The 25,005-nt window shown below is 38.6% G+C and overlaps 3 protein-coding genes and 1 long non-coding RNA gene across 4 annotated transcripts in view; all 4 read left to right on the top strand.

Annotated features, from left to right (window-relative positions):
• LOC132141693 (serine-rich adhesin for platelets-like) overlaps positions 1-454 on the top strand; it is a 54,992-nt gene extending 54,538 nt beyond the window's left edge. Inside the window, exon 95 of the mRNA XM_059551358.1 lies at positions 210-454. Within this exon, the coding sequence (XP_059407341.1) occupies positions 210-305 (96 nt within the window). The 3' untranslated portion in view covers positions 306-454. The remainder of the gene's footprint in view (positions 1-209) is intronic.
• An 8,062-nt stretch (positions 455-8,516) lies between these two features.
• On the top strand, positions 8,517-14,096 carry LOC132141692 (zinc finger protein 587-like). Its single transcript, XM_059551357.1, has 8 exons — positions 8,517-8,952; positions 9,071-9,174; positions 9,753-9,855; positions 10,106-10,203; positions 11,894-11,996; positions 12,400-12,488; positions 13,143-13,200; positions 13,321-14,096. The coding sequence occupies exons 1-8, from the start codon at positions 8,688-8,690 to the stop codon at positions 14,094-14,096; spliced, it is 1,596 nt and encodes a 531-aa protein (XP_059407340.1). The 5' UTR covers positions 8,517-8,687.
• Positions 14,097-14,122: 26 nt separating this feature from the next.
• Positions 14,123-15,323, top strand: LOC132142627 (uncharacterized). The gene is made up of 2 exons (XR_009434089.1): positions 14,123-14,679; positions 14,821-15,323. It is a non-coding gene; the product is annotated as an uncharacterized LOC132142627 (long non-coding RNA).
• Positions 15,324-20,411: 5,088 nt separating this feature from the next.
• LOC132142626 (mannosyl-oligosaccharide glucosidase-like) lies at positions 20,412-24,948 on the top strand. Its single transcript, XM_059552630.1, has 5 exons — positions 20,412-20,516; positions 20,867-21,273; positions 21,381-21,604; positions 22,423-22,616; positions 22,852-24,948. The coding sequence occupies exons 2-5, from the start codon at positions 20,925-20,927 to the stop codon at positions 24,614-24,616; spliced, it is 2,532 nt and encodes an 843-aa protein (XP_059408613.1). The 5' UTR covers positions 20,412-20,516; positions 20,867-20,924; the 3' UTR covers positions 24,617-24,948.
• The last annotated feature ends 57 nt before the right edge of the window (positions 24,949-25,005 follow it).

Below are 25,005 nucleotides of genomic sequence, written 5' to 3'. Positions count from 1 at the left end.
TATGTTGACTGAATGTCAAATACTGTGTGTGCATTGGTAGTGAAGTGATTACTGACAACAGGCATGTCTTATTCTTACAGTAATATTAGACATTGATCTGCCATTTAAATATAGTATATAATTGTGTTATGTACAGGTGATTGAAAACGTTTTTAAAGCGTATTAAATTCCCTTCCATGATGTTAACTCTCACTTTGATTATTGTTTAGTGTTTGCTGTGTGGTTGCTGTGCGGCAATCAGAAGACGTTGGCACAGAAGACAGTCGTACAACGTGCAGTACACCACTCGAAACAGTCTCTTCTAGAGAATTCTGAAATATTTAACAAAAACAGGACTGAACACCAATGAAAACAAAAATCATGGATTTTGGATATTCAATATGCTATTCAATACTGCTTCTTTTGTAGTAATGAAAGTACTATGTTAATGCTTTTATAAATGATTTATTTTAATATGGCAGACACACAAGTCCTCCATAAAATATTTCTAAATGTGACATTTGAATACGTCCTATAGTATATAATTAAATTGTATTAATGTTATTTATTCTTATTTATTTGTAATATTCTGTTTATGTTTAGTTAATAATATTTTGCAAATCATTAGTCTGCTTGACATTACACAGTTTAATTTAAAGGGGTAAAAGGTAGAACATTTGAATGAGAGCTATTATTTATTCATACGTCATGCACTTTAACTTTATAAATCTAAAGCAAATGTAAAGCAAGCTCATGATGTAAAGGAAATGCAAAAAAAAAAAAAGAATTTATGTACGTCATTGGCATAAACATGTTAATAAAACTGTAATCAAATTACTAGATCAATAAAGAATACAGAAAAATACAGAGGCTTGTGTTTCTCATTGTAATGTACTGTTAATATAAAGTTCACCAAATACTGGCTTAAATCTTGTGCTAATTTTTGGTAAACAATGTTACCCAGAATTCTGGTCCGAAAACCAGTCAGTGTCTGGTGTGACCACCATTTGCCTCACGCAGTGCAACACATGTCCTTTGCATAGAGTTGTTGATTGTGGCCTGTGGAATGTTGGTCACTCCTCTTCAATGGCTTGGCGAAGTTGCTGGATATTGGCTGTCTATGATATTGGCAGGAACTGGAACACGCTGTCGTATCCATAGACATCATATAGGTAGACGCCCTATCGAACGCTACTGCCTATTGGCACGGTCGAGCCGTGGAGCCGCCATCTTGGACCAGTTGTCAGCTCCACTCAGTGTAACTTGTTTGCCAGGTGCGATGAGCGGTCAGGTTTTTTGCTGCAAAGGTCATTCATGTAGCTATGATACAGGACACATGGTTCAGCGTATTTTAATTTTCATAATAGGCTTAACAGTTACATATTATATTCTGATATAAAGATATAAAGTGGCCAGACGTCCAAAATCAAAATATGTGAGGTAGGATATTTATAAATCACACACTATACATATATGATAAAGAAGCAGAAACAGATAGTTGCAGTAAAATAAGATATTTTAATAAGCTGAAGAAACAATTTATGATTTGTGACAGACACAGGGCCGGATTACCCAATGGGCATTATGGGCATGTGCCCAGGGGCCCATGCGCACTTGGGGCCCAAGAAAAGGAAAAAAAAAAAATTCTAAAGAAAATATTTTTTTTTTTCTTTTTACGGAGCGTATTGTATAGTTGCGCAACTTGCGCTAAGTGTCTGTCTTTCTAGCAAAAAGACTCACGTTAATGCATTATATCTACAGTCAGTGCAGTGGCGTAGACCGTAGGGCGTTGGTACTTGAGATTTTTGACGCGTTGGACCCGGGTTCGAATCTGCCTTTGGCCGAACTTGATCATCTTCTTTCTCACTTTTGATATGATATGGTTATTATTTATATGCAGCACACAACTATGCAGTTTTTTCAACCTCATAATGTTTATTTTAGGTTTCAGACATTTCAATACATATAAGCAAGCACCGAGTAAAACAATACATTTGGATTAAGCGTGAAAGGTTTAATATAGGCTATGCATAATAAATGACGCTGGCTTATCTTTTTATTAAGCAAGTTAATATCAGTGTGTATTGATCACTGATGGTATAAAGTTAAGCCTCCTTAAGAATTTCACATGCTGAAAGGCAGGCTGATATATTTGTATTCATAATATAATTCAAGCGCAGCTGTGGGAACGCACTGACTTAACAACCCCGCCCCCACGCGAACTTCAAATAAATCCGCACTGAATTGAGCGCGGACTGTGGGATGAGTCGTTGACGTTGTAGGTCAAGAAAATGAGTGAAAGAAGCGGTTGTTTTAAACGCAAACGAAAAAGAGAAAAAGAGGAGAGGGAGGCGTCTTTATTAAGACAGCTTCCATCTATCAAATCATTCTTTAAAAGTAGCCAGGCTGAGGCCCAGGAGGCGGAGAATCAGGGTGAAGAATGTGTGGTAGATCGAGATTATTATGATGATGACGAGCATGCTGCTAACCAGGGACCCGAGGACGTCGTGGAGACTGAGGCTAACGTTAGCAAGGCAGCACAACCTGCTAGCGCTAACGTTATCGGTAGCAGCAGCAGAAGCGACCATGATGAGCAGTGGTTTAATCAGGTGTCTGACCCGGCATTGTGGGGGGCAATCGACGAGGATGCTCGTGCTGTTCTTATCGATCGTGGACCTGCTGCTTTTCATAACAGAAAGACCACATATCTAGCCTCAACCCGTGATGGGGGTCTGGGTGGTAACGTTAAGCGCTCCCTTACTAATGATCTGCTGTGCTGTCAACTCCCAAATAGGGAAAAAGTTTCCAGAGACTGGATCACCTATTCACCATCTACAGGTAATATTTTTTGTTTTGCCTGTATGCTTTTTTCTACCAAGAAAAATCAATTTGTTAGTGGTTTTTCTGACTGGAAACACCCTGAACGTGTGCGTGAGCATGAAAAAAGCACAGAGCATTGTAATTGCATGTTAGCATTGCTTCGGCGCTCATCTGTCACCGGGAGCGGGACTGTGGATGCTAAACTAGTGCAACAGCTAGATGGAGAGAAGCGGTATTGGCGGGAGGTGCTCAAGAGGGTTGTGGCTGTCATAAAGTTTTTAAGCGAAAGAGGACTGCCTTTCCGTGGCGATGACGAAATACTTGGCTCACCACATAATGGTAACTTTCTCGGCATTCTGGAAGTCATCTCTCAGTTTGATCCTTTCCTCGCCGAGCACATTAATAAGTATGGACAGAAGGGTAGAGGCAGCACATCCTATCTTTCATCCACTATATGCGAGGAATTGATTCAGCAAATGGGCAACAAAGTAAAAGATATCATAGCTGCAGAGATAAGGCAGGCAAAGTATTTTTCTGTAATAGTGGACTCTACACCTGACCTGTCACATACTGACCAGCTGACATTTATTTTTAGATTTGTGAATAACGAAGGAAAAATAATTGAACGATTTGTTGGCTTTGTACCAATTGAGAGTCACACAGGGGAGAGTCTGGCTGATACTGTAATGGCTATGCTTGACAATTTAGGCTTAGATATTGCAAACTGCAGAGGCCAGGCATATGACAATGCAAGCAATATGTCAGGGCGTTACAATGGGCTGCAGGCTCACTTGAAGAAAAAAAATCCATTAATCCATTACATACCCTGTGCAGCACATTCTCTCAATTTGGTGGGTGTCAACAGTATTGATGGCAGTTGTCAAAATGCAAGTCAGTTCTTCGGCCTCATGCAGTCCCTATATGCATTTTGTGCGGGTTCCACTCGTAGATGGAACAGATTCTTCAATAATGCAGACATCAAGGTAGATATGACGTTGAAATCACTGTCATCAACACGTTGGAGTTGCCGTGCAGATGCAGCTAAAGCCCTTTGTGGCAATTATGCACAAATCAGGGCTATACTTCAGAGCATTTCTTCTGATACAGAAGAAAACCGTGACACACGCAACGAGGCAGCAGCACTGTTCTCAAAACTGGGCACTCTTGACATGTCATTTATGGCACAGTTTTGGCACTGTCTCTTAAGCAGATTTAAAGTGACAAGCGAGGCATTACAAAAGGCCGACATTGATCTGATGACTGCAATTAATCTGTTCAGGTCTTTGATATCATGGGTTGAATCCCTTAGAGAACAATTTGACCATTTTGAAACCTCTGCAAAGAACATTCCCAGTGTGTGTCAGTCATATAAAGATGAACTGCAGAGGGTCAAAAAGCGCAAAGCATTTTCAGATGAATGCACAGAGCATCAAGTAACTCTGAAAGGCCAGGAGCGATACCAGGTAGAAACATTCAATGTCATTATTGATAAGCTAATCAGCTGTTTAGACCATAGACTGGATGCATACCGGAACGTTAATGACATCTTTGGGATTCTACTGAACATGGAATCAGAAGATTTGCCCACTGTTCGTAAACAAGCGGATGCACTCAGCGCTTCATATCCTTCGGATTTAGATCAGAACCTTGCAGATGAAATTATCCAGTTCAGATTCTTTATAGAGAGCGAGCAGGATAAGTCTCCTCAAAAACTGCTGCAGGTGCTCTTGAAACATGGTCTGCAATCAACTTTCCCCAATTTGTTTGTAGCCCTACATATTTTTTTGACACTGCCGGTTACAAACTCTGAAGGAGAAAGATCTTTTTCACAAATGGCAAGAATTAAAAATGAACTCAGAACAACACAAACACAAAATCGCCTCAGTGCACTTTCACTGATGGCCATTGAATCTCAGCTGGTCATGGACTTGGATTTTGATGATATTGTAACTGAGTTTGCTAATAGGAAAGCCAGGAAGAAGTATTTTTAAGGGCAGATGGAGAGAGGAGAGAAGGAGAAAGACAGACACACAGACAGCCCCTGAGGAGAAAGACAGACACACCGACAGCACCTGAGGAGAAAGACAGATAGACAGACAGCACCTGAGGAGAAAGACAGATAGACAGACAGCACCTGAGGAGAAAGACAGATAGACAGACAGCCCCTGAGGAGAGGAGGAGAAAGACAGACAGCACCTGAGGAGAGGATGAGAAAGACAGATAGACAGACAGCCCCTGAGGAGAGGAGGACAAAGACAGACAGCCCCTGAGGAGAGGAGGACAAAGACAGACAGCACCTGAGGAGAGGAGGAGAAAGACAGACACACAGACAGCACCTGAGGAGAAAGACAGACACACCGACAGCACCTGAGGAGAAAGACAGACACACCGACAGCACCTGAGGAGAAAGACAGATAGACAGAGAGCCCCTGAGGAGAAAGACAGATAGACAGACAGCCCCTGAGGAGAGGAGGAGAAAGACAGACAGCACCTGAGGAGAGGATGAGAAAGACAGATAGACAGACAGCACCTGAGGAGAGGAGGACAAAGACAGACAGCACCTGAGGAGAGGAGGAGAAAGACAGACACACAGACAGCACCTGAGGAGAAAGACAGATAGACAGACAGCCCCTGAGGAGAAAGACAGACAGACACACAGACAGCACCTGAGGAGAAAGACAGACACACACACAGCACCTGAGGAGAAAGACAGACAGACACACAGACAGCACCTGAGGAGAAAGACAGACACACACACAGCACCTGAGGAGAAAGACAGATAGACAGAGAGCCCCTGAGGAGAGGAGGAGAAAGACAGACACACACACAGACAGCACCTGAGGAGAAAGACAGATAGACAGACAGCCCCTGAGGAGAGGAGGAGAAAGACAGACACACACACAGACAGCACCTGAGGAGAAAGACAGACACACACACAGCACCTGAGGAGAAAGACAGATAGACAGAGAGCCCCTGAGGAGAGGAGGAGAAAGACAGACACACACACAGACAGCACCTGAGGAGAAAGACAGACACACCGACAGCACCTGAGGAGAAAGACAGACACACCGACAGCACCTGAGGAGAAAGACAGATAGACAGAGAGCCCCTGAGGAGAAAGACAGATAGACAGACAGCCCCTGAGGAGAGGAGGAGAAAGACAGACAGCACCTGAGGAGAGGATGAGAAAGACAGATAGACAGACAGCACCTGAGGAGAGGAGGACAAAGACAGACAGCACCTGAGGAGAGGAGGAGAAAGACAGACACACAGACAGCACCTGAGGAGAAAGACAGATAGACAGACAGCCCCTGAGGAGAAAGACAGACAGACACACAGACAGCACCTGAGGAGAAAGACAGACACACACACAGCACCTGAGGAGAAAGACAGACAGACACACAGACAGCACCTGAGGAGAAAGACAGACACACACACAGCACCTGAGGAGAAAGACAGATAGACAGAGAGCCCCTGAGGAGAGGAGGAGAAAGACAGACACACACACAGACAGCACCTGAGGAGAAAGACAGATAGACAGACAGCCCCTGAGGAGAGGAGGAGAAAGACAGACACACACACAGACAGCACCTGAGGAGAAAGACAGACACACACACAGCACCTGAGGAGAAAGACAGATAGACAGAGAGCCCCTGAGGAGAGGAGGAGAAAGACAGACACACACACAGACAGCACCTGAGGAGAAAGACAGATAGACAGACAGCCCCTGAGGAGAGGAGGAGGAGGTATACTGTGTGTTTGGGTGTTTGAGTGTGTGTTTGAGTGTTTGTGTGTGTGTGGTGTGTGTTTGAGTGTTTGTGTGTGTGTGTGTTTATGCAACAGCTTATAACAGCTTATGTGAAACAGTTTTGTCAATTTTTGGACAGGTCATGACTCCAGAAATTGTAATTCAAAAGCAACCAATATTATACCAGAATACAGTTTAAATCATCTTGTAATGTGTCTTCTACCATTTCACTTTTTCATCACAGGAAAAGGGGGAGAGAGACAAAGAGTGGCAGCCCCTGGTCTGGAGAACCGAGGAAAAGAGGACAGGAGAGGAGAAAAGAGACCGACAGGAAGGAGACATTAATAGGTGTGTTATGTGTTTGTTTGTGAATTATGAAAGTTATTTTGATTCATAGAACTGGATTGGTAAAGGTGAGGCTCTATGTGATTGCAAATGCCAGCTAGTTGCTCAGTAGAGATTTTACCAGCAAATAGTAACCAAAAATGTAAAAGCTTGATTGGGGTGGGGGGGGGGGGGGGGGGGGGGGGAATGGCGGTTGGTGGGGGGGGGGCCCTACAAGACATTGTGCCCAGGGGCCTTGGAATTCTTAATCCGGCCCTGGACAGACACACACACTCTCCCTCTCTCTCTCTCTCTCTCTCTCTCTCTCTCTCTCACACACACACACACACACACACACACACCTCTCTCTCTCTCTCTCTCTCTCTCTCTCTCTCTCACACACACACACACACACACACACACCTCTCTCTCTCTCTCTCTCTCTCTCTGACACACACACACACACTAAACCCCCTGAAAGAGGACTGTTTTGCAGAGCTTCTTTCTCGTGCTCCCTTTCTGTAGTTCAAGAGAGGCAAGGTTAATTATCTTTAGAAACACGGACACAACCATTGACAACAAATCAGACTGATGGTTGTCAATGCCAAACTGGGTCTCCTCAATGTGCTCCCCGAGAAGGAAAACATCCTCTGTTCCACAATTAAAATGTCAAGGTGCAGTTTGTTTAGATTGTTTCCCCCACAGAAAATGATACAATTCAGCAATGCTAGGTAAATAATGGTCAATTTGTAATTTTTTTCAAAATTCATGGAACAAATGGAAAACATTCTGAATAGTACTGTAAAATGAATAATTGCATCCTAAATTAAAAGTTATATAAATAAATATATAAAATGTACACACATTTATTTTAGTTAACATTTTTGTTTTTAGAAGCAATTCTGCTTTATAGTAATCGGTTCAGGGATAAGGAAAAAAAAAACATTACTACTTTAAAACAATAAGTGATTTCACAGATGAAAGCGAAAAAGGAGACATTAATAATTTACCAATGACCGAAATCACATAACTACAGGGATTCAGATCTGCTTTTAAAAACATGAATTCGCTTTCTGTTTTACGTACCAGCACTGACTTTCTGTGCAGGAAACGTTACTGATAAATGCCTCAGTACTTTTATAATTGACATCATGAACACGTATACTCCAAACGCCAAAACCAAATATTGAAAAAGTTATGAAAGTAAAAAAAAATAAAAAATAAAAAACCCAGCAATCTATGCTTTTTATGATTGATTTCTGTAAGGCAAGACACTCCGGGTGAATAGGACAAAAAAAAAAATACTAAAAGATTGCCACACTCCCCCAGTTGATTGCATTGGAAAAACTTTAGAAGTTTTCTGAAATATTAAATATAAAAATATATAGAGAGAAATAAGCATACAAACATATGTTTTAGAAATAAAATGTTGCATGACAAAAAATTGTATTGTAATTAAAATCTACTTTGTCCATAAACAAATAAATTGCAATGGAATAAATAGCCTACTTCCATTTCAAAATTGACCAGAACATAAGAAATAATGTTTAGCCTTCTGGGTCCGTGCCAGGTTCTGGTTTTAACATCCGAGAATTTTCCAAATAAACCGTTACGTTCACTCCATGCCTATTTACGGGCTGCTTTTATTTTGAAAAGCACAAGCGGATGTTGTCGACTAATTGGTCAGCTTCGCGACGCGTTTCGAGCTGTATACAACAACGGTTTCGAGAGCCATACTAATTTAGAAGGATATATGTTATTGTAAAGACTGCCTCGCTATTATTAAAGGAGCTTCATCTTAATAAATTCCAATGCAATGGCAAATACAGTAACTTTTCAGACGCAAATCGCTTCAGTCATGGAAGTGCTCGCAAACGCCGCTGTTGCAGAAATATGCAAACTTGTTGAGGACAGCTATACCGAATTACAGCTTGAAATATGCCAAACACAGAAGGAGAACAACCTCCTTAAAAATAAAATCAAAATGATAGAAATCCGGGATTCGTTTCATCGAAGAGCGCACAAACTAAGAAACGAATCAACTGCTTTGACAAAAATAGGAGGTCACGAAAAAGAATCAGGTAACAAAGGCCTGATCATGGTTTTAGACAATAGTGATGATGTTGGACTAATTCCATTCTGTTAAAAGTCACTGTTATAACTCATTAATTACTAATGGAGAACGTGATCTGTTTCCAGGTCGAATTAGTGTGAAAATCGCTTCGCTGTCTAATGAGGATGATGATGATGAAACAGCTTGCTCTCGTGAAGTCTCGCGTCTTCAACCCGAAACACTAGACCAGGTCTGCGGAAACAGTGAATGTCTCGTTTTGTACACTGCAAACTACAAACCTCAGTTACCTGTTCATTCAATCTGACAGTTCCACTGAACCTTTTTCAACTTATAACGTTACTTCCCCATTAATCACAGATTTCATCTTTAGCGTTATTAGCGTTTCATTGATAATTAAACACCTAAAAAAAGTACTTCAAATATTATACGTCACTTACTATCATTGAGTTGTTTTTGTACAGATAGATACAGTAAAAGCAAAGATTGATTGAACATGATCCTTCAGAAATCATAATATGCTGTATCTATTATGCTGATTTGGTCCTCATAATAACAGCATAGTAACTATGTTGAAAATTAACAAAAAAAAATTGAAAACAGTGCTTATTTTCAGAATTCTTTGAAGCACAAAGTTCAAAAGAACAGCATTTATTTGAAATAGAAATCTTTTGTAATACTGTAAATTCCATTAATGTCATTTTTATCAATATCATGCATGCTTGTTCAATGAAAAAGTTGCTACCTTTAAGAACACATTTTTTTTACCCTAAACATTTACAATCATGACAACATTGTACCTTTGATCAGTCTGTAGAGATTGACGAGCCAGACATTCTCCGTATTAAAGAGGAGAGACCTGACAATGAGAGGTGTGAGCAGTCAGAAAGAGAAACCGAGACTACTGAAAATCGTGAGTATGGTGTATTGTTTTATTTTCGCTGTAAGGTACTTTGGGGAATAAATGCATATAGTGGTCAGATCTGTGATTAGTTGATGTCAACATGATGACAAAATATAGCTTTTAAGGAGATTTTAACTAATGCAAAGTTCACAGATATATGTGAATTATGCAACAACAACTGTATTTAAGTATTTTATTACATATGGATATTACATATTATTTTCTTTTTGCATTATATACTGATATGTCCATGTTGCAGATAAAGATGACAGCCAGTACAGGAGTGCAGGAGTCTCTGTAACAGTCTGCAGAGATAACTTCATAGACCAGAACACAGTCCAGCATTGCCAGCAAGAAGTAAGAAACTGTACAACCCGAATTCCGGAAAAGTTGGGACGTTTTTTTAATTTTAATAAAATGAAAACTAAAAGACTTTCAAATCACATGAGCCAATATTTTATTCACAATAGAACATAGATAACATAGCAAATGTTTAAACTGAGAAAGTTTACAATTTTATGCACAAAATGAGCTCATTTCAATTTTGATTTCTGCTACAGGTCTCAAAATAGTTGGGACGGGGCATGTTTACCATGGTGTAGCATCTCCTTTTCTTTTCAAAACAGTTTGAAGACGTCTGGGCATTGAGGCTATGAGTTGCTGGAGTTTTGCTGTTGGAATTTGGTCCCATTCTTGCCTTATATAGATTTCCAGCTGCTGAAGAGTTCGTGGTCGTCTTTGACGTATTTTTCGTTTAATGATGCGCCAAATGTTCTCTATAGGTGAAAGATCTGGACTGCAGGCAGGCCAGGTTAGCACCCGGACTCTTCTACGACGAAGCCATGCGGTTGTTATAGCTGCAGTATGTGGTTTTGCATTGTCCTGCTGAAATAAACAAGGCCTTCCCTGAAATAGACGTTGTTTGGAGGGAAGCATATGTTGCTCTAAAACCTTTATATACCTTTCAGCATTCACAGAGCCTTCCAAAACATGCAACTGCCCATACCGTATGCACTTATGCACCCCCATACCATCAGAGATGCTGGCTTTTGAACTGAACGCTGATAACATGCTGGAAGGTCTCCCTCCTCTTTAGCCCGGAGGACACGGCGTCCGTGATTTCCAACAAGAATGTCAAATTTGGACTCGCCTGACCATAAAACACTATTCCACTTTGAAATAGTCCATTTTAAATGAGCCTTGGCCCACAGGACACGACGGCCCTTCTGGACCATGTTCACATATGGCTTCCTTTTTGCATGATAGAGCTTTAGTTGGCATCTGCTGATGGCACAGCGAAATTGTGTTTACCGACAGTGGTTTCTGAAAGTATTCCTGGGCCCATTCAGTAATGTCATTGACACAATCATGCCGATGAGTGATGCAGTGTCGTCTGAGAGCCCGAAGACCACGGGCATCCAATAAAGGTCTCCGGCCTTGTCCCTTACGCACAGAGATTTCTCCAGTTTCTCTGAATCTTTTGATGATGTTATGCACTGTAGATGATGAGATTTGCAAAGCCTTTGCAATTTGACGTTGAGGAACATTGTTTTTAAAGTTTTCCACAATTTTTTTACGCAGTCTTTCACAGATTGGAGAGCCTCTGCCCATCTTTACTTCTGAGAGACTCTGCTTCTCTAAGACAAAGCTTTTATAGCTAATCATGTTACAGACCTGATATCAATTAACTTAATTAATCACTAGATGTTCTCCCAGCTGAATCTTTTCAAAACTGCTTTCTTTTTTAGCCATTTGTTGCCCCCGTGCCAACTTTTTTGAGACCTGTAGCAGGCATTACATTTTAAATGAGCTAATTAAGTGGATAAAAGTGTAAAATTTCTCAGTTTAAACATTTGCTACGTTATCTATGTTCTATTGTGAATAAAATATTGGCTCATGTGATTTGAAATTCCTTTAGTTTTCATTTTATTAAAATTTAAAAAACGTCCCAACTTTTCCGGAATTCGGGTTGTATTTCACAAACCAAGAGCACATTTGACCAGTAATAATGCATCAGGAATCATGACAGCATTGTGGTTTTTATCAGTCTGTAGAAGATGACGAGCCTGATTGTCTCATTATTAAAGAGGAGAGACCTGACAACATGAGGTGTGAACAGTCAGAAAGAGAGATCGAGACAACTGAAAACCGTGAGTGTAGTGTACTGTATGTAGTGTGTGTGAACACCTTTATTTTTCACTTATTTAGTTGTCCCAACATGGGTGATAAAATTGATGTAAGGTTTTACAAATTAATCCAGATAAGTGATGAGTAATATTACATATATTACTAAATATTTGATTTCTAATTATTTGAATACTAAGTACTTATCTGGTAATACATAGAGGAATAAATGTATAAATTGGCAAATATACAACAAAATAATAGCATTAATAATAGTGTTTTTTTTTTTTTTATCTATTTGTTGTATTTAATTTTTTTATATAGAAAATAATTAAAACATGACCAACTTTTGAATAGATATTGATATTAAAAATGTAAAATTATAATTTCTTACCCTGTGTTATTTTTACTCTTTGCTTTCTGGATAAGAAGACACACAGTATGGTGCAGGAGTTTTTGTAACCGTCCATAGAGATAACTTCATAGATCAGGACACGGTCCAGCACTGCCATCAAGAGGTTAGTGTGAGAGACACATTTGAACATACCTGTAATTGTTTACAAATCATGCTCATGACAGACAAACTGCTTTTCTCCAGCAGTGACAATTTACATACGGCTGCCTTTTTTTGTTCACATATGATTAACATTCCTAATTTATGTTGGGCTCTAGTATATTTTGATTTAACATGAACCGAGAGTGAAAAATCCATCTAAAGCATTTATCAGTGTAATTTACTTATACATTATTAGAGTAGAATTTTTTTTTTTAAATTGGAGTAGGTTTATTTCAATACTTGTCTTGTAATTATTTATGAAATTCACTAGTGAAAAAAAATAGTCTAAAGATTTTGTTTTCAGTGTATAATATTATTTAATCAACAGCTAACATGAACAGTTTTTAACAACTATCATCAATAAAGAATAATAAATACTGCAACAAATATATCACTCATTGTAAGTTGTTTTCACTTCATGCATTAACTAATGTTAACTAATGAGACCTTATTGTAAAGTATTACTAACACATCAAATTCAATATTCATATTTCATGGTACAGAGATTGTATATCTTGAATACAGACTACAATTCGATTTAATTTGTTCTCTTCTAAAACTGCTCTTAACATTCAAAATCACATAATTCACCATCAATGATTTGTTCCTCTGGCAGTCCAATGGGATGCTACCTGATCACCTTAAGGACGAAACCCCAGAAACGAAGGATATAGGTGAAGATGCACATTTACTAAATAGTAACTAGTAAATTCTTGTTGTGAGTGACATAATTACTAAACACAGTATTTGCTTGCATGCTAGATTTCATTTATGCATGTTGTATTTCAAAATAGGGGGACTTTGTGATGGAGACTCAGAGACTAACCTGCAGCCTGTGCCTTCTTACCCCTCATGGGTTTCCACGAGATTTGACTCAACCACAAATCATCCCTCCTATTCTGAATCTGAATGCAATGGAGGACCTTCTGTGAATCAGTACTTGATGTACAGAGGCAGCGCAGATCCCATGTGTTCCTACGCAACTCCAATAGACTCTAATGGCTTGTCTATGCTTGATATAGAAGGTCATTTAACACACAGTGATGAAGGTAACAACATTTCTCGATCCGACCGGTCCCGTTTCACACCAAACTTTTCTATCAAACATTCAGACTCTCCTCAGATACAAAGGAAAGACAAGTTTGTATGTAAACATTGTGGAAAAGCGTTCTCTCAACTTAGCACTCTCCTCTTGCATCAAAAAATTCATAACAGGGAGAAGGTTCACCACTGTACACTCTGTGGAAAGCGATTTAGTCAGGCGTCTGGTCTCAAAAGACACCATAGCATCCACAGAGGAGAAAAACCGTTCAGATGCGTGCACTGTGGCAAGCAGTTCGCAGATCAAAGTAACCTCAGAAAACATGTGACTGTTCACACGGGTGAAAAGCCTTATGGTTGTAACCTTTGTGGGAAAATGTTCAACCAGTCTTCAAACCTAAAAACACATATGATGATCCACACACATGAGAAGCCTTTTGGTTGTGATCGATGTGGGCGAATGTTTGCACACAAATATATTTTGGTGAAACACCAACAGAGAATCTGTGTGTCTGCTGGACAACTCTAGTATCTTTTATCAAGTGTACTAGTGTAATAATCATTTCAACTGTTTCCTACAATCCACCTAGTTCCATTCTGAAGTGGACTCTTTTGATGATCCGAAAAATTCTTAATAGATAAAATTAAGTCCCTGCATTTTTTTTCTCATTGAATATCCTGTTTCGCTGATAAATACATCATCAGATTTCTGAAGTAAACTGTGTTGCGATCAGAATTTATTAAAAAATAAAATAAAATAATAATACACGACCTATTAAGCAATATTGAATATGGTAGATTTAATATAATTTTCATGTGTTAAAATTCATAAACAAATGATTTTATAAATCACAAGCAACTGCCTCTTTTCATAAAACCATTAATTTTGATGTGGATAGTATAATATAGTGTGATGTGTACAGACCTTTGGTTTTTATGATTTAAAATTGTCAGTGTAATTTATAATACCACCATATTTCTGTTCAAAAGATCTATTCAATCTGTTGACCTGGTAAAATAAGATCTGAAATTGATTGATTCTTAGTTCAGATGTATTAAATCATCAAGTATGCATAAACTTTTATTAATAAATACATCTGTCAACTGTAAACGTCAAATCACAGACTCTGCCTATTTGGTAGGGGTGATAGAATGTTAGTATAAAGTCAAGTAGAATAAAACAGTTAGATGGAAAAGAAAAATGTCTCCCACACTAACCCAAAAATTGCTGGGTGCATTAAAAGGGCATCCAGAACTGTTGGTTGTGGCATTAGTGGAGGGAGAGAAAGTCGTTGTTTTTGCCATTACTGTTGTTGTTGCTGTAGTCATGCTGTTTGTTGTAGAAGTGGTAGACATGAAGGTGTTGTTCCTGGTGGTAACAGTAGATGTTATTGATCTTGAGCATATGCCAACATTTCCAGCTCTGTCTACAGCAACCAGTTCCATTACTCCGGAACAACAAGAGGCGCTGTAGAATGCAAGAGTGACGTTCACACCTCCATCCCCGATTACGGTGGTAGTGTTGAAGGTTCCTATTTTAATATATTTTAAAATATAATTCATTCCTGTGATGCAAGTATGCATTACTTCAGTCTTCAGTAATCATTCTAATATTCTGACCTGCTACTCAAGATACATTTCTTATTGTTAAGTGTTGAAAAAGTTGTGCTGCTTAATATTTTTGTGGAAATCTTGATACATTTGTTTTCAGGATTCTTTAAAGGTACAGAAAAATAAATCTTTGTAAGCTTATAAAGGTCTTTGTGATTTCATCTTTGCTTGATTTAATGCAGTGAGATTTGCTGTGCTATTTCCACTGTTTCCACTTCCAGCAGTCATGGGGCTGGGAAATACTGTGGCAAACCCACGGTCATTCCTAGCATTAATGTTAAAGAGCTCATCAGATCCATTGTACACCGCTGTAAAAGGGATGCTCAATGTCTTTCCAGGCTCCCATACATCATCTGTCAAAGCCTAAGTGTATAAATATTATGATAAATAGTTATAAGTTGGAGAAAGAATAGTATGAGTATGGAGTATTGGTCTCATGTTTCCATGACTAATGTTAGAAAGCCCGATCTTACAGTAATAACCACCTTTAGCTTTGATTACATTCATTATGCCATTGTTTCAAAAACTTTTTAAAAACATCACAACATTTATTTCCTTCAAGTGTGGCAAAACCTTTTTGCTGAGATCTTGTATTGGCAATTTAAAAAAGTCTAATTTTTTTTTTTGACTCTAGCACATACCAAAGAATATCAATAAGGTTGAATCCATGACTGGTGAAAAATTCATGTATGAAAATGGTTCCTCATGCTCATTGAGCCACTATTTTACAATTTGGGCCCAATGAACCTTCCAACATGACTGTTTGAGAAATAAAAAGCTACACACTGCATTACTTAGGGTTAAAAGAATTGTTGCAAAACATACAACATACACCATGTTATGACCTCAAAACACTTTTATTGTAGTGGATGACTTATAAATATATATTTTAACATTTGCATCATATAACCAGTTCCATTCTGTATTTCTTTTTTTTTGTGATGTAGTTAACTTTCTTTCTTTTAGTCCTACTCAGGACATTTCATTTCTGAACTGCCTAGATATGGACAACCAATGTAATAAAAGGTTGCCATTAGAACCACTTACTGGACTTTGAAAATGTCATGAAAAGGGTGGGACAGATGATCTAGTTCTTTCTACTGACACACCTGTAGAGTATGTAGTGCCTCGCCCAGCTGCTTTCTTGCAGTTTCATAATTACCCTGTTGGACAGCAGCTATAACAGATTGACACCTTCTGTGATGAGGTCACGACCCTTCAAAAAAGTCTCGCCATCAAAATAATGTCTTGCACTCGTCAAGTGTTTTCCATCAACCCAGGCATATTTACAACTAATGGCTTGTTGAAAACCTTTGGCTGATTCAGGAGACAAGCAAGCTTTTGTCAGAGACTCAACTGTAAATACGCTTGACTGAAACAAAAAGACATGCAAACACTGACGTTAAGTTCTTTCCTTTTGTGTACATTGTGGATCTCTCAGATAATTTTCATTAGTGAAAATAATTGGATAGACATATTTGATGCATGTAGGTGGTACTTGTTTTTTTTTTGTTTTTGTTTTTTTCAATCATTTGCACATGCACTATTGTCCATGCCACTCTAAGATTGGACCTGTGCATGCGTACAGTGTTTGCAGACATCAACAGACTGTTACTTTGGGCTTTAGTATGACATGAACTTGCAAGTGCAAGAAAGTTTGTAACAAAAAAATTCTGTTCAGTCATTTCTAGCACAGCTACCTTTGCAGCTTACAATCTTTTAAATATGCATCATACTTTGTATATGTGTGTTGAAGTGCCTGAGCCTTACAATCTTCTGCTGTTGTTTGTAAAATCACTTTTTGCGTTCTTTCTTGGTGGGTAATGGAACTAGTTAGGAGAACCTTGAAAGCCAGAATCCATTCTTTGTTGTGCAGAATGACAAAGAGGATGATAATTGTACAGAGTGAACTTTGAATCATTATGGCTTTATCTAAAAAAAAAAAAGATACAAGATAGGCATAATCACAAACTAAGAGACAAATATATAAAATGGCTCTTATAACTCAATCCTTGATAACAACCTGAAGAGGATTCTCTGCTGTTTATGTACTCCATGCACAATTATACTTTAAATTGTTCTACCTTCCCATGGACCATTTATATATCAGTCTAGAAGGTGGCCATTAAAAAAATAGAATGTGCCTCATCCCGGTTTTATTTATCTATAATTTTAGCTGTTCTACTTTTGTCTGGGTAGTCTAGTTAGTTTTCTTTTAGAAGAAAGATTTGCACAAAAACTAATGAATAGCAATCGTTCCATTCAAAGATACATCCATTCACAAATACTTTCACTTTGAATCGAACAAAAAAACTAATTGTTTCATTAAGTTGGTTGCAAAGCACTACCAGCTCCTTCCTGACCCTGAAAGTTATGTTATGTTCTGAAACAATATGTAATATCTCTATAACTTTTTGGAGTTAAGTATAGAAATGTATTAGGCTAATGAAAACATTCAATGTTGTAGACCATTTCCGCGTTTTTGGGAAAATGTGCTTCTTGGTTTCAAAAGGATGTTGAATGATTTCATTAATTAGGGGGAGAGTGGGGATGGTTGGAACACATTTTGCACTTCCTCCAGTTTCTCAGAGACCGTTTGTACAGGAGATATTTGTCAGCTACTCACCCACACTGCTGTAACGTGCACATATGATATAAATACAATTTAAGCTTGAATAGACTAAGTCAAATGTTGCAGCTGACCAGGTGCATATCTAGAAAATTTTCAGGTGAGGAACCTTAAAAGTTGGCTGCAAAATAACCAAAATGAGCATGATAAAAAAAAACAAAAAAACATTGTAGAATCTATGGGATACTATTAAGCTAATCTGCAAATGTTTGGGAGCTATTTCTACCTCATCTAACCCTTAAATTTAATTTTATCAATGTAACCTATAGGTTAATTAGGTTAATATTTTTGGTTTGAATAAAATCAAATAAATTAGATGTTACCATATAAGAAATTGTACATATTCAAATGAAGAAAAGCACTTAAAGGGACTTTACTTTACTCAAGTGAAAACACTTTCATCATCCTCTTGACAGTACATGCTGGTTTTGTCTCATATCTAAAGGCTACAACACAATAGTTCCAAGCTGAGTTAAACAATCGAAACCTCTCATTGTAACATGAGTGTATATACACAATGTTAATAATAGATTGATTGCGCAGTATATAGAGATTCATTGGTCATAACAGAACTTTGTGAGATCACGATGAACAAAGAGTGATAGCTTTTTAAGGGGGCACTCTTTGTGAGCTTTCTAGGCTATAATCCATTCAAAATGTATAAGTTTTGTTTTTCTAACACTAACACTTTGCAGAGTTTCGGGACATCACACTCGAAAATTTCGAGTCGGAATCGCAGTGATTGACATTTATATATTGACAATTATAGCAATGGATGGTGGGACCATATTAAAGGCAGGGTAGGTAAAAAATGTATAAAAAACTTTTTTTCCAAATTTGTTTAAACTTTATTTATATATCAATACATAATTAAAATGTAAGTACTCTGAAAAAGAAAGTATAAAAATCGAGTGTCTGTAGACCTCTCACGACTGTTTTAAAGACAGCTCATTATTTCCATTCACTCCACCCCCTCCCTTCTGGGCTCCTATAGATTATTTATCGTCTCTACTACGGCTCGCTAAGTAATGTTATGTTAGCTATATTACGCGGCTACGTGTGCTAATGACACATGCTTCATGAAAAAATAAACAAAAAAATATGTATGATCAAAATACAAAAAGAAAGATTTACCTGTCCAGCAGAAATAAAGCCATCAAGGAGTCACTTTTCAGCCCCTTGAGTTCCCTCAGTTCTCGCCATCGCTGGAAAGCCACGACGATATTAACTCGCGTTTTATTTCTTTGTTTATCCAAAGACTTTTTGTTCATTGCCTTTTCTTGTACTGTTACTGTCTTCCTTTTTTTGCCTGGTTTGCCTTCACTAACTGCATAGGCCAGTACTGTGAATTTTGCTTGCTGTTTCTCTGCCATTGTTTTGGTATTCCTAGGATCCGTGCCTCTTGAATTCCTCAAATCAAACGTGCGTGCGCAAGTGGGCAGGTCATGTGTGGCAAAAGGGTGGTTGCCATGGTTGCGAGAGAGTGACAGTCGCCTAAGCCAATCCTATGTTTCGTCCCGAAATGGAAATAATGAGCTGTGTTTAATACAGATTAAACGGTCTAGAGTCACTCGATTTTTATAGTCTTTTTATCAGAGTACTTACATTTTAATTATGCATTGATATATATAGAAAGTTTAAACAAATTTGGAAGAAAGTTGTTTATACATTTACTACCTACCCTGCCTTTAAACTGGGTCTGGTTGATACACTTTCATTGTAGAACTACACACAAAAACAACAAAATACAAACATATTAAATAAAATTATTTAATAAATGCATATTTCAATAGACACAACTCAAATAAGTAGCATATTAAGTAACAAAATAAATAACTAGAGAAGGCTGACTATAATTAGCTTGCTTCCATTTAGTTAAAGGTCAATCAAAAAAACAACAACGGACCTTTCACTATAAGGACAAAACACCAATATTTTTCTAAATATCTTATTTTATGTTATACAGAAGAAGAAAACCGATGCAACCGGTTCTTGACTCGAGAACGAGTCAGTCTTTCGTTCATTATCTGGCTCTGCTCGGTGTTCATCTTCAGTTCTCTCTTCACAGCAGTTCAGTCAGTGTACTGTTTGAGTAAATGAATTACTCCGGGATATTGGTTTATTTGAACTCAGAGGGAATGTCAGCCGCATTAAAAAAGTTAACAGCTTAAGTCATTTGTGGATTAATGCTCATTGGAGACGCGAACCGTTTCAAACGATTCAGTTCGATTTGGTGAACTGGTTCAACCGGTTCACTAAGAAGAACCAGTTAAATCTAATGATTCGTTCGCGAACCAGATATCACTACACTGCAGTGAACACGCTCACAACAGACCAGGAAGACAAGACGATGCTGAATAAAGTCATAGTTTTTGTTATTTTTGGACCAAAATGTATTTTCGATGCTTCAAGAAATTCCAACTGACCCTCTGATGTCACATGGACTACTTTGATGATGTTTTTATTACCTTTCTGGACATGGACAGTATACCGTATATAGATTTTCAATGGAGGGACAGAAAGCTCTTGGACTAAATCTAAAATATCTTAAACTGTGTTCCGAGGATGAACGAAAGAATGCTTCTGTGGGACTTTTACTTTGAATATCAGTGAACAAGCATCTACGATTGTCGTCAGCTTCACAAAACAATGCGGAAGTGTCCGTGCTGCTGATTACAAAATTGGGTAGAGAACTGACACGTACCTAAGGTAAAATATAAATTATGTTTGCATTGTTATAGTTGCTTTGCTCATTGCATCGTTCACATTTAGTACAGAAAGAACTATACATGCAGACGCGTTAAATAGACACTGACGAGCTGGATCTCATTCATTCATCAGTTCTTTCCCTCTCTCGTTAATTCATTTCCTCATTTTTTTGTTCAGTTAGCCAGCAGTTTATGTAATTTGCAGCGTTTTGTATATAGACCGGTGTAAAATTCTAATCCTGTTTTAGGGGTATATATTTCAAATGCATAAACCAGTAGTCTATTAGCTTCTTATGCTGCAGTCACTGTGCTAACTGTATTCAAAACCTCTTGAGTTGTGCTGATCTGCAGGTGCTGTACATTTGAATGACTGTCGTCCCCAGACCATCTTGGTCAGGTCAAAAGAAAGATGGGAAGGCGGAGGAAGAGGGTTGCAGCAGGTGATGGAGTACCTAACCCAAGAAAGGAGGAAAAAACACCTGCTCCTTTACGCAAGGAGAAAAAGAGGAAAGCTGACATCGGGAAGATGTTTATCAATATATCCATTGGTTTGTGTATTTTCAGTCTCATCTGGTTCTTCTATGCCCTTTACATGCGCTCATCCTTGGCCAGGAGGGTTGTGACCTTGCACCCCTCTCCACGGGTCTTGGATGCTAATAGCTCAAGTCCTGATGTGTCTCCTGAAAGATATTGGGGTACCTATCGGCCCCAGGTGTACTTTGGGATGAAAACAAGAAGTCCCAGATCTGTTGTGACAGGTGGGGTGTTTCAGATTCACATTTTATCTTAATGCAACATTTCTATATTTTTACTTGTCTTTTTGTGATGTTATTACAAGCCTGCCGTTTTCTACTGATTTGATTAGGCTTAATGTGGATGCGTCAGTTTGCTGAAATAGATGGAAATCTGAGGCATACTTGTGAGCAAGGGGACCATTTGCTGGGCTATGGATGGCTGATGCATGACGGAGTCTCTTTTGGAGTCCAAGAGGTACATGACCGTGAGTTCACCCTGACCACAGAGTTTGTGAAGCGTATGGGTGGAGACCATGGTGGAGACTGGACTTGGAGGATTACTGCAAAACAGCATGTAAGTTAAGAGAAATGCTCTTTTGTTTTTAAACAGTTTTGTTTTTAAACAGTTTTGTTTTTAAACACTCAGTTTGTGTGTTTAACAGCCAGCATTAACTGATTTGTTACTCTAATATTGTAAAATAAAAGGATATTTAATTATAACATTGTAGGAGTATTATAAAACAGATGTTAGTTGTTTTCAATGCACATAGACTGGGGATGTCAGGATTCTGGAAACCTGGAAATATCAGGAAAATTTAAAATTAACAAAAAGGTCATGGGACTTTATGGAATAATCTATATTATTATTATTATTATTATTATTTTATTTATTTTTTTACTAGGAAATATTCCATTGCAAAAAATTGCTGCTTATTACGAAATTTTTATTAAAAAATATCCAGGAAGCAGAAATGAAAGGTGCAATATACAATTTGCATGAATTTCTGACGGTCAGATACTGCAGAGTATGGTAGACATACGTCAGATCCACTTAACATTACAGTTTTCTCATAGTTCCTTTAATATGATATAAAGTTAAAGTGGTTACTTCTGATAAACACAAAGCATTTATAATTAGGTAAGGTGAACTTTTATTGTCCCCAGTAGGGAAATTTGTCTTGGGCCATCACCCATGCTGCAACCATACAGTACACACATTAGACAAATAAAATTCACAAAATACACAGAATATTTATACATAAAATTACAACTCCATACTTCCTCTATTTAACAACTTCACAGACACTGGGATAAAAGAGAATGATAGTTGTATTAATTATAGTATAAAAATCACTTCATCACATCAAATCTGTCTTTGTTTCTGATTGGCAGAGCACTGCTTCCTCGGCTCCTGTGATCTCGCTGATGTTCTACACTGCTACAGATGTTCAAGGGTCCTTGCAGGCTCATGTAGAGGAGAAAAATCGCTTGAGCACTGTGACTGGAACATCTGAGGAGCTTGGCAACTTCAAGATCACATTTGGCAAGCCCACTGCAGGGGAAGGTGCTAGTGGCAAATATGCCAGGTATCTTACATTTATTGCGCACTACAAGCTTTTGTAGTAAGTAGGTTTATGAACAATAGAATTAGTAATAGGGAGAATAGTAGGTTTTTAGCACACTATTAGTATGATTCTCAGATGAACAGAAAGGAGGAGTGTGAGAAAACAATATGATAAAATAAGGTTTTCTGTCATTTTATTATTTTAACAAGTTGCTGTATTGTTTTACTTTTTTTTTTTTTTTTTTTTTTCTTTTCAGATATAATTACTTGCAAACGAAGAGCCCTGGCCTTGATAAGCTAACAGATATTGTGAAGAACAGCCTAAATCACAAGTTTGATTTCAGTCCTCCCAAAAGTGAAAAAAGATTTTATTTTGCTGTGGATTCTTACAAAGTCACTAACCACCAGAACCAACAGAACGATCCTAAGATGGAGAGTGATTTTGTGGTGCATCAAGTAACAGTTCAAACCCCTTTCCAGATTGAAGTTTTGTTTGAATCCCGGAGCTTCCGGGAACGACCAAATCAACTTGTGGGCTCGATGCTTACAGATGAGCTGGAGAAGCGTAAGGTGGCATTTGATCAGAGGTTTGAGAGTACATTTGGCCTCCAAGCTAAAGGGTTCACATCTTCACAGATTAAATTTGCTAAGGCATCTTTAAGCAACATGCTTGGTGGCATGGGATATTTCTTCGGACAGTCGGTGGTTCATTCGGTTTATAATGAGCACCCTGTACTTTACCCTGAGGGTCCGCTGTTTACAGCAGTACCATCTCGCTCTTTCTTTCCAAGGGGCTTTCTTTGGGATGAAGGATTTCATCAACTTCTCATCAGCAAATGGGACACTCGGTTAACAAAGGAAGTCATTGCACACTGGCTTGATCTTATCAATATAGAGGGCTGGATCCCACGTGAACAAATCTTGGATGATGAAGCACGCAGTAAAGTACCGTCTGAGTTTATAGTGCAGCACAACGAAAACGCTAACCCGCCCACGCTCTTCCTGGCCCTACATGAGTTACTAGAGCATCTGGATGCTCAACCAGAGTTGTCGTCCTCTCAAACCATGATTCCTTTCCTGAGAAGGTTGTACCCAAGACTGCAGGTTTGGTTCGAGTGGTTTAATACCACACAAGCTGGACCAATGGCCAACTCCTACCGCTGGCGAGGTCGAGACAAAGACACCAACCTTTTCCTAAATCCCAAGACCCTGACCTCTGGCCTGGACGACTACCCGCGGGCTTCCCACCCATCTGATGATGAGAGACATGTGGACTTGTATTGCTGGATGACCCTGGCCTCTGGCATCATGGCAAATGTGGCACGAATACTTGGGGAGCCCCACCTGGTGTACGAAAACACCCACCGTACTCTGAGCAATAATGATCTATTAAACAAACTGCATTGGTCCGAGAATCTGCATGCCTTCAGTGATTATGGAAACCACACCCAAGCGGTCTCACTTCAGCAGGAGAAAGTGTTTGTGCCTCCTGGACAACCACGTCACCAGTTCCCAGTCACACGGTTGGTTCGCTCTGTTCGTAAAGCCCCTAAGCTCCAGTACGTGAATGCTTTAGGCTATGTTAGCCTTTTTCCGTTTTTGCTACAAATTCTGAAACCAGATTCGCCAAAAATAGAGCATATTTTGCGGGACATTCAGGATCCTGAACACCTTTGGACACCATATGGCCTGCGCTCACTCTCGCACTCAGATCCCCTCTACATGAAGAGGAACACGGAACATGATGCCCCCTACTGGCGAGGACCGATCTGGATCAACATCAACTACCTGGCAGTTAGAGCACTGCATCACTATGGCAGCATAGAAGGGCCATACAAAAAGAAGGCAGCTACCCTATATCAAGATCTCAGGACTAACCTTATCAATAATGTTTACAAGCAGTATATGGAAACTGGATACATCTGGGAACAGTACAATGATAGCACTGGAAGGGGGCAGGGTAGCCACCCCTTTACTGGCTGGTCAGCTCTGACTGTACTGATAATGGCTGAAGAGTATTAAAATCAGTAGCAGGCCAGAATCAGAATGATAAATCAAGATCAACTGGTGCCATATGTTTATTACAACAGTGTAATTCATTTTTACATAAATTAGATAATTGGTGGATTTTTTTTATTTTATACTTTAATATAATAAAGAAAAGTCCTCTTTAAATATTTCAGATTTACGTCCAGTTAAATGTGATTATATCCTCAGGTTCAAAATGCCATAGACTTTTTCTGGATCAGACAAAACAATATCATCTGTGTGAACCAGGAGGAGACCGTGCACTTATTTCGGTCCATTGCTGTTTGGCTTCATTTAACAGAATAAATTAAAAACTTATTTTAAAACCATTTTCAGATGAATTGAATCCTATACTTTATATTACAGTCATATCTCTTTATTAA

The sequence above is a fragment of the Carassius carassius genome, chromosome 6, assembly GCF_963082965.1.
Source record: "Carassius carassius chromosome 6, fCarCar2.1, whole genome shotgun sequence".
NCBI lineage: Eukaryota > Metazoa > Chordata > Actinopteri > Cypriniformes > Cyprinidae > Carassius > Carassius carassius.
The sequence above is the reverse complement of the archived record's forward strand: the minus strand, read 5'-3'. Positions and strand labels throughout refer to the sequence as shown.